Here is a 14,240-nt window from a genome sequence, read left to right as displayed (position 1 = left end):
CATTCATGTAAACTAAATAAATAAATCAACGGAAAACGAAAAACTTCATTGAAAAAATTACATTGTGACTATATATTAATACGCAAGCCGCAAATCACATTCAATTTAATTTCTATTTGAAATGAATAAATAATCTTTGTTTGCGTCCTAATTAACTTATGTCATTAAAGCACAAAACAATCACATTCTTACAGAACTATTATACCTAATGCTTAGAAGTTGATGGCTAAGTAAAACGATTATCGGGCCTGTCGAATACAAAGCAGATAAATTAACTCGATAAGGCTGAGCAGCGAAGCGCCGAAGAAGACGCCACCTACGCCACCCACATCCACTGAAATGAAACAAATAGCACTATTTATTGGTACTAGATAATAAGAATAGTAGTCCTTTCATGTCAGTACCCTTGCCATAAGTTTATACGTTTTAACAAATATGACTGTTTTGGTATTTGTTTCCGTATTGGTCCATGCAAATTCCAACCAGCGCCCCTAGCGGATTGTAGTGTAACATTAAATGTCTAAATTGACAAAATGGAGCTTTATGTTTTGTCTTTCTTTTTTGCGATCATGTGAGGCAGACAAAAAGACTCGAGCACTTACTTATTGTTACGTTTACTCAGTCTACTGAAGCAAACGGAACAGAATAATGGATTGAGTAAACGTAAAGTAAACTTGTGGGATGTTTTGAAAACTCATGGTAAGGGTACAGAAGTTGTAGCCGCCACATACCAAATACCAAACTCCATTGTCGTCATTAACAACGTCTCAAAACGCGCCCTTATGCATAATTTACTGTAAAAACCCTTAGCTTAGCTGTACATCATATAGTAGTAGAGTAGTACAAGAATGCTACTTACTGAAACTAAAGCATATGTTGTAAAATATTTAGATAATATTTATTAAATTCTCCTGGTTCTGTATTCTATTTTACATGATCCAGCTTCTCCTCCGTATCTAAAGGAAAATTTTCAGTTTCACTGTTCGTTTCACGGCAGTGGACTACGTTCGTCCAGAATTCTTAAAGTCAATATTCCACCGCATAATAGTGGTTTTTTCCAGTATTCCTTCACAGTACAGGCGATACTACTTTGGAACGCCCTGCCCGAAAACATTAGGAAAGCCACTTGTAGGAATACCTTCAAGAGAATGGTTCGGGAGCATTACTTACGTATGTCCTCCAATACTTGAGTCTTTAAACTCTCCTTAATTCACTGTGTTGTATATATTTATTTGTATATATTATATTTTTATTATATATTTATATATTATTTATATTTATTTATAATTATTATATGTAGATATTGTATGTTTTTTCCATAGTTGTATTTATTGATATTTTATTACTGCTTATGTTTATGCCTACCACATGCTATCGCCATCACCCAGGGTCGACTGGCAGAGAATGCCATTAGGCATTAAGTTTACCCTTTGTAACCCTTAGTTTAAGGTGTACAAAAATAAATAAATAAATAAATAAATGTAACAAAAAATAATGACATTATTTTCCATAACTTTTATTATTCGACAATTATTTGCAGAATTTGTGATTTTAAAATGACATTTCCGAATGGTGCAATAATACCTACAGAATGAATTTTAATATGAATGTATTGTACTACTCCGACTCCGACCTACCTACTTTAAATATCCAGACCAAACTTTATATAATTTTTAACCTTAATAAGAAAATATGGTTTTATCAGCGGAATACATTTTCATCTGCACATGACTAAGCCGTCTTCAGAACCTTTGGAAAACCAAACCTTAGCAATATCATTCTGCGTGGGGGTTAAATATTGCAGAAAAAAAATATTCACCGTTCATTTTCCATTCAAACAGGACAAGAGAAATAAACCTTTGGTATTATTCTTCCTATTCATATCAAGTCGCACTTAAAATTCCATTTCAAATGAGAATTTCAAATTACGATTCGAAAGCGATTTTATTGTGGAATTGATTACGGCTTGTATTTAAAAATCTTTGTTAGCACATTGATTGCCTTTGTTTAAATTTTAGATTGAACACGTTGTGGTTTTTATAAAAAACCTACTTCAAAAAGGAGAAAGAGATTCTACAGAGTATTTTCTTCGTCATCATATCTACTGTCCCACAGGATCATAGATTACCACGCTGGCCAATTACGGAAGATGACAAATGACTTTTGAAACATCCCAAGCTCCTAAATTTCGACATTGAAATGGGTAATCTATAATTTCAATGGGCACATAGCTTTAAACATCACTTGACTCAGATTTATAGCATGCTTAGGATTCAACCTCAGATCTTCGTACTAAAAAAATCTGTACCATAAGACTGTATCTGGTTCGACTACGAGAATTGCATGTAATTTATAGAAGAAATATTATTTTAAGTAAAATATTACGTAAAATTAAAGTTATTGATGAAAATCTCAGTTACAGGTCCAATATTTTTTTTAATAAAAAGGGACATCATTATATTCAAATAAAGGAAAGATAATAAAGGAGAAAAGAATTTGTTGTCTATAATTGCTGAGTATTTCGTTTCAATTAGTCTCAAAATTGTAAAATGTTATTTTATATTTAATGAATTGAAAGAGAGGTCACTTTATAGTTAATATAGATTAGAGTAACGTTTGTTTACTTATTTTATGTTACGGACACAACGAAAGGAACTATCCACCTGCTCCGTGGCAACTGCCGCCCAGATATGTAGGTACATACTTATGATGTACGAACCTATGCCTATATCAATGTTTGATGGAAATTGATTCTAACCATGATGTTTAAGTGTACATATAACGTTGTTTCTGAAATATGGTATCAAGAGTAGGTACAGGGGAAAGATAAGGAAGTAGGATAAGTAAGGGTATGGGACGCAAGATTTATTGGTCACTTTGGACACTTCCGCTTTTTTATACTACTCGAACTTTGTTAGTAATTAATGGTCTACCAAAATAAAATTAGTTAAATAGAATTATTATAGGGGTCTCTTAAAGGCTTATTTTTTGTCCAGTGCATTACCTATCATCAAAAAGATAACTTATGTATAGTAAAAAAACCAAATATGTATTATGAACTTGTGTAATCGATCATAATAAATGTTTAAATGAAAATTATTTTTGTTTTTTTGAAAGGCATTATAACCAGATGCCATTAAACTGTTGAATAAACGGAAAAGAAAGTTATGATTAAAGTAAACATTCCTGTAGAAATAAAAAACAACGTATGCTAAAAGAAAAAAAAGCGTGTTAATAATGTAACGTAATGATTTATAATAACATCAAAATTTAATTAAGTAATATTAATTATGAAGATATACTTTACCAACTAGCCCGAGCACATCCCTGATCGCCAGTCTTCGGACCCTGAGGGGCGGTAAGGCTGCAAGTCGCACCAGACCCCGCGACCCCCGCGCTTGCAGCTCAGCTGGAACTTTACCGCTATGACGACTACATTCAAACAACAAGAAAGGTGTTAAGTGATCAGTACAACCCAAACTCATCTTTGATCAAGTACTAGTCTAGACATATAGTCTAGAACTAGAGTTTTCTTGACCTAAAGTCGTTCAGATGGGTTAATTCTTATTATAAGAACTAGGATAGAACGCTTTGAAAATTCAAATCTGCTGTACCACACTAGCCACACCTTTCGGACCGAAATATATCTAGATAATAATTTAGATAATAAGTCCAAACTCCTAACGCATTCAAATGTCAAAGTCACCTTCTAATCACGATCTATTTCTGCCTTATAAATTGTAAATTACGTTCAAGTTAGAAGGCTGTGTGAATGAAAAGGGACGCCTCAGAGGACTCATTTGAAACGTCCCATTTGGAGTTGGATACAAGGGAAAATGGCCACTTAGCATCGACTGGAGCGCAAATATGTACGGACGTACATTGTACAATACCTCAAAATTGTGCCAGATATTCGCTTACGAAATAGACTTCTTTATAGATTAATATAGATCCAATGTGTCACAGGGTTCTAAGGTTTAATGAAATGGCAAACAGATTAATTATTAAGTTGCTTGCAAATCTTTTATCCTTCCCGCTTTTGGGTAGGGAGGTCTCCCCACAAGTGGGAGAGGCCTAGATCGTTTAACCTTACCTTACTTTATTTTATTGTATATTGGCGTATGAGGTACAGGTTAATGGGTAAACTATATTGTTGTTGTAAACGAGATTGTTGTAAACTTTATAGTTGTTTTCATACCGACCAATTGACCTCCAATGAGGCCTCCTATAACAACCGGTAGCGAGGGTTTAATACACCCTTTGAAAAACTGAAGCGCATATAAAATGTGGCCCCAAGCGATCACCCATCCAACTTCCGCCCGCGCCCGATGTTATTTAACTTTGTGGATCGGTTGAAATGTAGACCAGCCGCGGGGCTATGCACACTTCCTGTTAAGCTACTTAATGATATTAGAAAGATTAAAATTGCGTTAGAAGCTAAGGAATAAAATTCTTCGCCACTAAAATAAAATATAATTATCTGCCACCAAGTTAAGCAAAAGGCGACACGGCTCTAACATTCTTTTCTCGAAGCAAATCAGGCCATTTTCGACCCCTTTTAACTTTGTTTTAGATACAACTAGAAGCCTAAATTTTCAGGAACCAAGTAGGCATTGCATAGACACGGTATTTTTTTTTCAATTACCAATTAAGTGAACTATATTTATCTGTATAGCATTATATTCAAACTTAGTGAATACATATTAATTTTTTTCACGGCAATTCACGACAGCAATTTAAAAACTAAGTACTTACACAACAGCACAACTCACATTATCACTAAATACTAATTGGCAAAATTGGCACTTGTGTTTCTGCGTTTAACAAACGATAAAATACCCTTAAAGCTATTAGAAGATATCGCTGCACAAAAGCACCATAAACTATAAACACTTGTTCAATTACAATTCCTTTTACCACCAATAAAACATCTCTAACTGTTCACAGCAATTAATATATTCTAATAAATTAGAATCCTTGCCAGTAAATCAAAAGGAAATTGGATTTTCTTCGCCATATAACGAAGTTTTCTCTTCGATTCGCACTATTTCCTAAGCGAGCGAGTCTGTTCAACAGTTTAACTAGTATATTGGTTGGAAACTGTTCATTGATTGCCTATTAAAAACAATTTTGCTTGTTTATTAACATCGTCATTCATTTTCCTTTAAAACTTTCTGCTTATTTCTTTAGTAAGAACCTACTAGTACTTAGTAATGACGTAAATTTTCGTTAAAACGTAATAATATACCTAATGTCAGAAAGACAAAAATATGTGAGTATTAGAATCTAATTATCAATTAATTTAAAGTTGATGGAAAACATCTCGACAAAATGAACACTTTCTAAAAGTTGTAAAAATGTTCTTAAAGGTGTATGGAGTTTATCAACACATCATCGCTTGGTCAGGGTGGACTTTGGTAATAAGGGTTAGACGACACTCCCTTTAACCGTCTAGCGTATAATGCGGTATGACCATTACTTGTACCTTCGTCCATCAATCCCCATAGGAACGTGGTGGAGTATTTTCCTATGCATCCCCAGTTTTGAAAGATCTATGTCCAGGTGAAGTATGGTTTAGAACTCCCTGGAGATACGGCCAAGCAGTAGGACATAAACAAACATTGGCCAAGTGCGAGTTTAACTGTACGTCGCACATGGGATCCGTACCATGAAATTTTCAATATTATTTTTTAGTTTTTGTTAACATAGCAGATATAAAAGCATCGTGAAAGTTCAAAATGTTTATTTATTACGGTTCAATAGATAAACCGAAAACGCCGAAAAAGCCTTTAAAAAGAAATACACACCTATAAAAATCTACTGCGATTCAAGAGAAAGAGCCCTACAACAGACGGACAGACAGCGGAGGCTTAGTAATCGGGTCCCGTTTTACCCATTGGCTATGGAATTCTAAAAAGCTTGCATGCATAAACACCACGGAAAAATAAATATTTATGACGATATTTCACCGTAGTCGAACTAGAGATTATAACTTATGAAGACATATGTGTTCTACAAATATACTTACTTATAGGTACTTACTAGTAAAATACGTGTGCCATCTTGTACTGTATGTCTTCGCAGCTCATTGGGCACACGCATTTGAATGTGATCAACTTTTCTGAAAAATAAAAAGTGAAAAAGTTAAAAGTTTAATGGAATAAGAAAGTAGGTGATATTTTTTAAAGATTGGAGTATGAACGAGCTAGTAATCAACCTGATGGTCAGTGATCTTTGCTGCCCACCACCATTGTCACCTGTTGTATTTCAACTCCAGATAGCTCTGAAGCCAGTCATAGATGCGATGCTACTCATAAGAACTAAAATAATCGCCTCATATCCAAGTCACCGGCGTCCGTTATGTAATAGAAACGAAAAACTGTTTCTCGCTATAAATTGGTGGCGATGGTACTTTCCCAGTTGTATCAAAGGTTCTCTCATCTTTCAATGTATTTTATGATTCGAATTTGTGTTTCTATTTTACACAATAGCACTTTGTAGGTACAGATTACAATATGATATTCTTACATATTTACGTCACACTAAACTAAAATATTACACTCGATGATTTAATATTTAAACAGTTGTTACGCTTAAAATATAAATGGCAGCACATTTACGAGAAGTTCAACTACTTTCAAATCTAACTGCGACTATGCTGACAATAAATAAATAATTTACTTGATACCAAAGTATACTACAAACTATGTTGAGTTGAACAAATATTGAACATTATACCCCGGAGAAGAGTTTCCACGCCTTAGATCAAAAAATAAGGCATCGCCTCCAAGAACATTGCATTGACGCAAAACTTGTCCTTGTTTTGTTAGTATTTCAACACAATGGTACATTTCGTGAATATTGCGATCATTAACTTTTTAATCGACGACCTGCATAAGACGCTGAGAGTTCCGGGTTCGATCTCCGGCCATTACACCTAAATGTTCAATTCCATTCTGAGTCTGGATGTTTGCTTGTTCATCTCTGTGTGTCCATAGCACCCACGAAACATGAATTCGTAGTGCATGGCTGTGAGAGCAGAAAGCGTCCTATGTGACGTAAAATTTTATATCCACTTAACGATACATGATGGTACCGATTTTCTTATCGATATTAAGGACTTTATGACTTGTCCGAGATTTTTTATTATACTGATTACAATTGGCATGATTTGCATTGTATATCATCGCAATTCGTGTATACTAATCAAATCGGCAAATTTTTGTATACTTCAATATTTTATTTACCATACCTACGTCCATTATTATCCATCCATCAATCTATCAAATTTGTCTACTAAAGATCGATATTTGACTGTTTTTCATACACTCTGGACACTGTTAAATTTCATTGTAAAAATTGAGTAGTGTAGAAAGAGAACAGGAAATTGTTTTTATTAATAAAGGGTAGTCCTCTAATTTTAATCTAAGACCGAGAGAAACAGTATCCAGTACTAATGTTACCTCTGTTTGAGTTCAAACAAGCCAAGCCCTTCACGTCGCAAGCAGGAATGCCAACTGGAAGTAAACAAACATACGGTTATTTCTTAATGAAGAACTTTATGTCAAGTGACATTTTAATGTGTAAAGGGTACTCACAGTACGCGGTTTTGAGTACCCGTTAAATATTACAATACCTCAATTCCGCGTTATTAGTCTAAAATTATGTTAAAATTTAAATTAAGTGAGAGAACATTTTTGTTACAATACAAATGTGGCTTAGTTCATTAACCCACTTGGGATTTTTAAACAACCCGTAAAGCCTTCAACAACTTCAAGATTTCGTGATGATAACAACCGGGACCGACAACATAACTTGTTTTGCAAAACAGGAAATCCCAATTAGTTTTTTTTTGACTAGTGGTCACCCATCCGACCCTCAACCGCACCCTTCTTTGCTTTCCTTTATGGACTGCCTACAACCTACAGAAGCAGCTACACTATGCAAAATATAAATCCTCTACTTACCAATCTTAGAGAGGAAGTGATGCGTACAATTACAAAAGGTGTTCTGAGCAACCGCCTTGCAGTTTAAAATACAAGCGCTGTATGTGTACTCCTGGAAGGGCCAGACGAGGACCCTGGGTCGCTCGTACCGGAACAGGCAATCTCGGATGTCCTGCGGGATGTTCTGTACTGACAGGTCGTTTACTGTTTGTTCTGCCTGGATGAAGATAGGAAAGAGATAGATTATCCTGGAAGCCAGTAAGCAATAAAAATAAGCACTTGTTTTCTATTCACAAGTAGGACAACCACAACAACGGGATCCATAAAATTTTGACAAGCTATAGTCGGTCATTGTTGACACCACAAAGCAATATATTATGTTTTGAAGAGTATTCGGCCTCTCATACGCGGTGTCGCTTGTAGCGTTGTGGTTACGAAATGGTCAGTACTGCACACTGAGGATTTCGACCGGAGAATGTTTGTTTTAGCGAATAAAACCATGCAGTACTTGTGAATAGGCACTAAGTACAATAATAACTCATTACGTAGGTATTACTTACTCGTAAAATAATTTCGAAATCGGTAACTAGAGGTACAGTACCAAAACGACCTAATATGTTTTCTAACGCGACTGACACTCTGTCATTGGGTGAATGTATTCTTATCTGGAATTTAAACAAGAAAAAATACAAAAACATTTTGTTTATGTACAATTTGATTTTTAAAGGTATGTAAATTCGGTGACACACATTTTATAGGATAATATAATTTTGTCTGCACCGATCCGTGTCTGATACGATCAAGTCTGTAGATATCAAAGGAGCGTTGGTCAACAGTCACCTTAATCGATGCCTTAATCTTCTGCATTTAACCACATTTCCTTTACACTACATCTATGTAAAAAGTTAGGGTAAAAAAATCTTAATAGTATTATAATAAGGGGCTCTAAAATAGCTGAGTCTAATAGAAGTATCGTACAATTCAAAATCGGTAAAGTATGAACTGCTTACCCCAATCAACTCAGTGGCAGTGAATTCTAAATTTGGTAGCCCCACTTTTCTGTTTACGTTAAATATAGAACTATTGCGATATAATACGGAATTGAAAGAAAAGCATGTACCATACTCTGTTTCAATAGGACGAAACCTATATGGGAAAATACAAAAAAATATCCATTAAAGATACACACAAATGCATACGAGTATATTGGCTTATCTGAATGTGATTCACCAACGGTCTTCTAAATCGTCATAACCAAAATTGAGTTTCATACACATTATGGCCATCGCCGACTTACTATTGAGGTCATCCATACTATTTACGTTCGAACTACTCGCCTTAATGCCAGTTTAAAACATAATTGATCAATCTCATCAATAATTTTTTTTAATAGTGTGAACTATTTAAATCAATTAATTCAAATTCAATTCCATTGATTCAATATGATACCTGTCACAACATGAGAAATGTTTACCACCCCACCAGCAATCTGTAAGGAGATCGGAACATTTCAGTCGAATTTTGTTGACGGCTTTCTGAAAATCTTCCGCACAAGTATGATTCATTTTACAGTTGATACAAGTTTTGCAATATAAAATGTTCCAGAATGCTATGTCTTTGTAAAAATTGGTCATAGCAGCTGGCAGTTTGTTCCTGCGAAGAGAATTAAAAAATATAAAATATAAAAAATGATTTGCGCCGCGTTTCCAACATGTCAAAATTACGAAATAAGTATTTCATTTTATATTTTACGATGAAATATTTTATTAAATTGTAATAAACCATTCGAATAATATAGGCTGAAAGTGTCATAATGCATTTGTGTGGCGTTTCCGCCATTAAATATACAATAAGGCGGGAAAATGTCCTGCTAAAAATGGCATCAACTTTAAGTTGAACGTTATTTTATTTAGCTATTAAGTTATTTATTGAAATAAATTAATAATTTAGTTTGAATACGAAATTCTTGTGGATTTAAAACCTTAATATGATTACAATTTTAACGAGAAGAGGAGCGCTAAGGTTTGTATTTTATATCGTTCTTATATAATAAATTTACTTTATCTTAATGTTAGTATCATATATGAGTAAAGATTACTCGCTCTGAACAAGAAAATTTAACCTTTTGACAATTGTCACTATCATCTATTTTCGTGTTTAAAAATTATTAAAAAAAATAGTTTTTAAATCATTTACGAATGAAACGATATTTCTTCGCACTTTTTCTTCGATTTCGTGTCTTAACTGCGCATGTCGGCATTGTTCCGCGTAAATTACACATTTACGCGGCCATTAAACGGCTGACAGAATTGTCAGCCGTTTAAGTAATTTAATCTATGATTAAATTAAGTTACTATTCTGGGTTTGCGCGTCTTTGTGTGCATCGATGGCACCAACTACACAAGCAATTCTAGTGTGTGGTTATGAATAATTATGTGGAAAGCGTATGAGTATTATTTAGATATTGTAATTATTATGTATTAGTACGCTGAATGAACGTAGTACTGTTAAATAAAATTATCATTAGCTATATTACCACTCCAGTCCTAATAAAATACTTACGCACTAACATAGGCCCTAGCCTGACCAGTATCACTCAGCTCACACACAGTTACAGCGGGGAAGGGTGTGTTCCAATGCAAGTAATTAGTCTCCACGGAGTACGCTACAGCGCCCGCCACGTACATCCGCAGAGCTGAGTGTAGCAAGACAAATGCGCTGACGGAACAACTTGCTAGCACGAGGAACCAGAATATTCTAGAAACAAACATGGTTTATTCATATTTTCGATTGTTTTACTGGGAAATATTGCGTGCGGTGACTACAGCAAAACTCTTCTATTGAGAAAATTCCGTGTTTAATGGACTTTTAAATTTATTCCTTAATTAACATTTATTTCCTCAACTAACCTCTTATGCAAAGCAATGTGTGTCGTCGAAAAAACATAGCGAACGCCATGTAAACCGCTCATATCACCGAAAAACTGAATTTTATTTTTAAGTTTCATTAACAAATAATTCATGCTCATTTTTTATAATTTAGACTAACTTGAAAATCAAATCAAATCGCTTTCTTCAGAATTATAATTTTGAAATTTTCCACTTCGTATTCATATTTCACTCCGAAACATAATTACTCGTAAAACTGGAATTGCTGTAATTCTCGAAATTGACTTCCAGAGCTGCAATTCTCGGGGCGGAAAATCCAACTTCGAGTCAGTGTTAAAGTAATTATGACAGGAAAATGGCGTAACATATTGGTGTTACTGTTTTAGCTAATTGTTCAGATACAATGTGCCACTCGGCATTGTCTCGTTATTCAGAACATTTTAATTTGATTTAGCCGTGATAATTCTTGGGCCCCAATGCATCACTGGAAGAGGCCTGGAGTTTACCTTACCACATTACCTAGTACGGATTGGTAGAGGTTATTTCGAGTTAGTGGCTAACTCGTATCGGATGCTTCATCCCACCCGTAAAGCTTTCAGCTAGGCTTTCAATTACCCTAAACCGGGTGTAATGGGTTGCCGTGGTCTCTGAAGAATGGAGGCCTGCGTAAACAATCACCAATCTAACTACGAATCTCTAGCAATCTCTGCAAAGACATCTAGTATTGTATCATAAGCAGCATTGATTTTTTTGAGAAAATTCTTTCATATTAGAGTATAAGATTTTTCAAAATTTCCAAAATTTGTCTGATAACCTAATAAAAAATTACATACATAGTTTTCACAAGTTTCTCAATAAGAGAATTAATGAATATTACGTGTAAGTCCATAAGAGAAACCTTAAATAATATCACATTCAGTTGATCAAAGTATCGTTTAAATACGCACGAACCAACATGTTCATTAAATTCTAAATAAAGTTTAACGTTCCGATAATTAATGTGTCAATTACATATTCGTGTTCATCGTTAATGCATAATCTATGTAAAATATTTACACTTTGTGGGTGAAAATAACATGCACATTTGCACAATAATATGTTGGTTTATGATTTCAATCTTTTATCGAGATAACAGAAAATAATGTTAATAATACACTGTATTCCACAATGAATATTTTTATCCATAAGTCCTAAGTCAGTCTCCACTCTGGCACTATTTTACCAGATTCATTTAGTTATTCACAGGATGTCTTATCATCCATTCTTAAAGAAAATAATAATATAATAATAATGTATGTCATTGTATGATGCAATACACTTTATAAAATAAATATATTACAATAATACCAATCCTGAGTTACCAACCGTTAGTGATTTGTAGCGAATTAAATTAGTGAGTGCATAGAAGAAAATACTAAGTATTAATCACTTAGTATTAGCCATAGATAAGTATAGATATCTCACCGCCTTGTAATTGAAGGAAGTGATTAAATTACTTAAACGGCTGACGATTCTGTCAGCCGTTTAATGGCTGTCATGGTGTAATTTACACGGAATAATGCCGACATACGCAGTTAAGACACGAAATCGAAGAAAAAGTGCGAAGAAATATCATTTCATTCGTAAATTATCTAAAAACTACATTTTTTAAATATTTTTCAAACACGTAAATAATTGACAGTGACAATTGTCAAAAGGTTACATTTTCTTGTTAGGAGCAAGTAATCTTTACTAATCTATGGTATTAGCTTTGTATTAGCCTTCAGTCCTCACAACCAAACGTTTTAATTTATCTCTAGATATTGCGTGGTACTTGACCTTCGACCTTAGTAGCATTAAATATTCATGATTTATGAAATTACAAGCTCTGCTATCCTAGCTAACTCTCCATTAATATGTAATGGAACCCATGAATACTAAACAGAAATGGATACGTATGTTAAATTGTATCCCTTGTAATATTCTAACTAATTGAGTTGGCTATCGTTATTCTGACCTTTTTCTAGTGCGAAAAGTTTTCTTTTTCACTTCATATGCCCCGTCTTACTATAGTACACTATAATAGGCAAAATATATCGTTATAAAAATATCTTACTGGTAAAATGAGATCGTGAGAATTAATAATTACATCAGAGTAGGCTGGGCAATCACTCAGTATAATACTTTTTCTTGTGATCGCTTTACTAACATTAGTATGTCAGACCGAAAATGTATTTATTAGTGATATTAAATACAGGGCATTATGCTACTTTGGATGATATTATATGTAGCTTTCTGGTGACGGCAGAAATTAATCTCAGAATTTGCATAAACGTTACCGTTAGGTGTTTATTCTGTTCTTAGCCGTTGCACTTTTGCAAGAGGAATGGTGTTGATGTAGCACTCTTCATAGAGCAGACTAACGTGAATTGAATGCGAGAGATGACGTTGCTTGCCTCACTTGTGTTTGAAGCAAAAGCCACTATACCTATCATCCGAAGAAAAACATAGTCTGTTTATTTTAGTGTTATAGTTTTTCCCTCAATTATTCCAAATTATCATTGTCCTTCTGTTTTATCCTTGATCGACTTCAGTTACATAACTGTACCCTTACCATGAGTTTTAAAAACATCCCACGATTTTACATTACGTTTACTCAATCCAATATTCTGTTTCCGTTTGCTTCAGTAAGCTGAGTAAACGTAACAATAAGTAAGGGCTCAAGCCTTTCTGTCTGTCTCACATGTTCGCAAAAAGAGAAGACAAAACATAAAGCGCCGTTTTGTCAATTTAGACACTTAATGTTACGTTACTGACACTATAGTACTGATACAATCCGCTAGGGGCGCTGATTAGAAATTGTGTGGGCAAATACGTAAACAAATACCAAAACAATCATATTTGTCATTACGTAAAAACTCATGGCAAGGATACTGTTGTTCCTATTGATACGTTCAACGGGTGGTAATAATCACGTAGTCTAAAAATACCTACACACAGCCAAAGCGAAAGCGTCTTGGAAGCTTACTGAAGCACAAATAGGTACTTGTAAGAAGCACTTTAAAAGCCTTTAGACTTAACATGAAAGGTTTAGCATTTTTTTTTAAAGTTTACTCTGTTGTGTGATGTCAAATTATTTTTGCACGAGTAACCGCGACCGAAATTTTTTTCATGCTTTGAAAAAATGTTTCTTCTTTCAATCCTACAACGTAGCAACCCATCCGAAATTCACTTTGTAGCGAGTAATTTAGATGTTTAAGTGTGCAGAATTTAGTATTCGCAATGTTGTGTTAGAGACACTTTGTATATTCTTTTTTAGTCAGAGGCTACACAATAAATAATGCGATAAACGTTAAGATATTACGATACAATTGTTGCTATGCGTCTTTATACAATTATAACTGATAGTGATTTTGTTATATTTTTA

The 14,240-nt window shown here is 34.2% G+C and overlaps 1 protein-coding gene across 1 annotated transcript; it reads right to left on the bottom strand.

Moving 5' to 3' along the window:
- Positions 1 to 10,968, bottom strand: LOC140757830 (sodium channel protein Nach). Its single transcript, XM_073093700.1, has 10 exons — positions 10,856 to 10,968; positions 10,509 to 10,703; positions 9,396 to 9,599; positions 8,957 to 9,092; positions 8,507 to 8,611; positions 7,968 to 8,163; positions 7,464 to 7,517; positions 6,043 to 6,121; positions 3,308 to 3,432; positions 1 to 334 (listed from the first exon to the last, which is right to left on the bottom strand). Exons 1-10 carry the CDS (start codon positions 10,966 to 10,968, stop codon positions 240 to 242), a joined length of 1,302 nt encoding a protein of 433 aa, XP_072949801.1. The 3' UTR covers positions 1 to 239.
- Between the last annotated feature and the right edge of the window lie 3,272 nt (positions 10,969 to 14,240).

Source organism: Epargyreus clarus, unplaced genomic scaffold (assembly GCF_041222505.1).
Source record: "Epargyreus clarus isolate Ecla_fem2 unplaced genomic scaffold, WU_Ecla_fem_2.2 ptg000005l, whole genome shotgun sequence".
In the NCBI taxonomy this organism is placed as follows: Eukaryota; Metazoa; Arthropoda; class Insecta; order Lepidoptera; family Hesperiidae; genus Epargyreus; species Epargyreus clarus.
The sequence above is the reverse complement of the archived record's forward strand: the minus strand, read 5'-3'. Positions and strand labels throughout refer to the sequence as shown.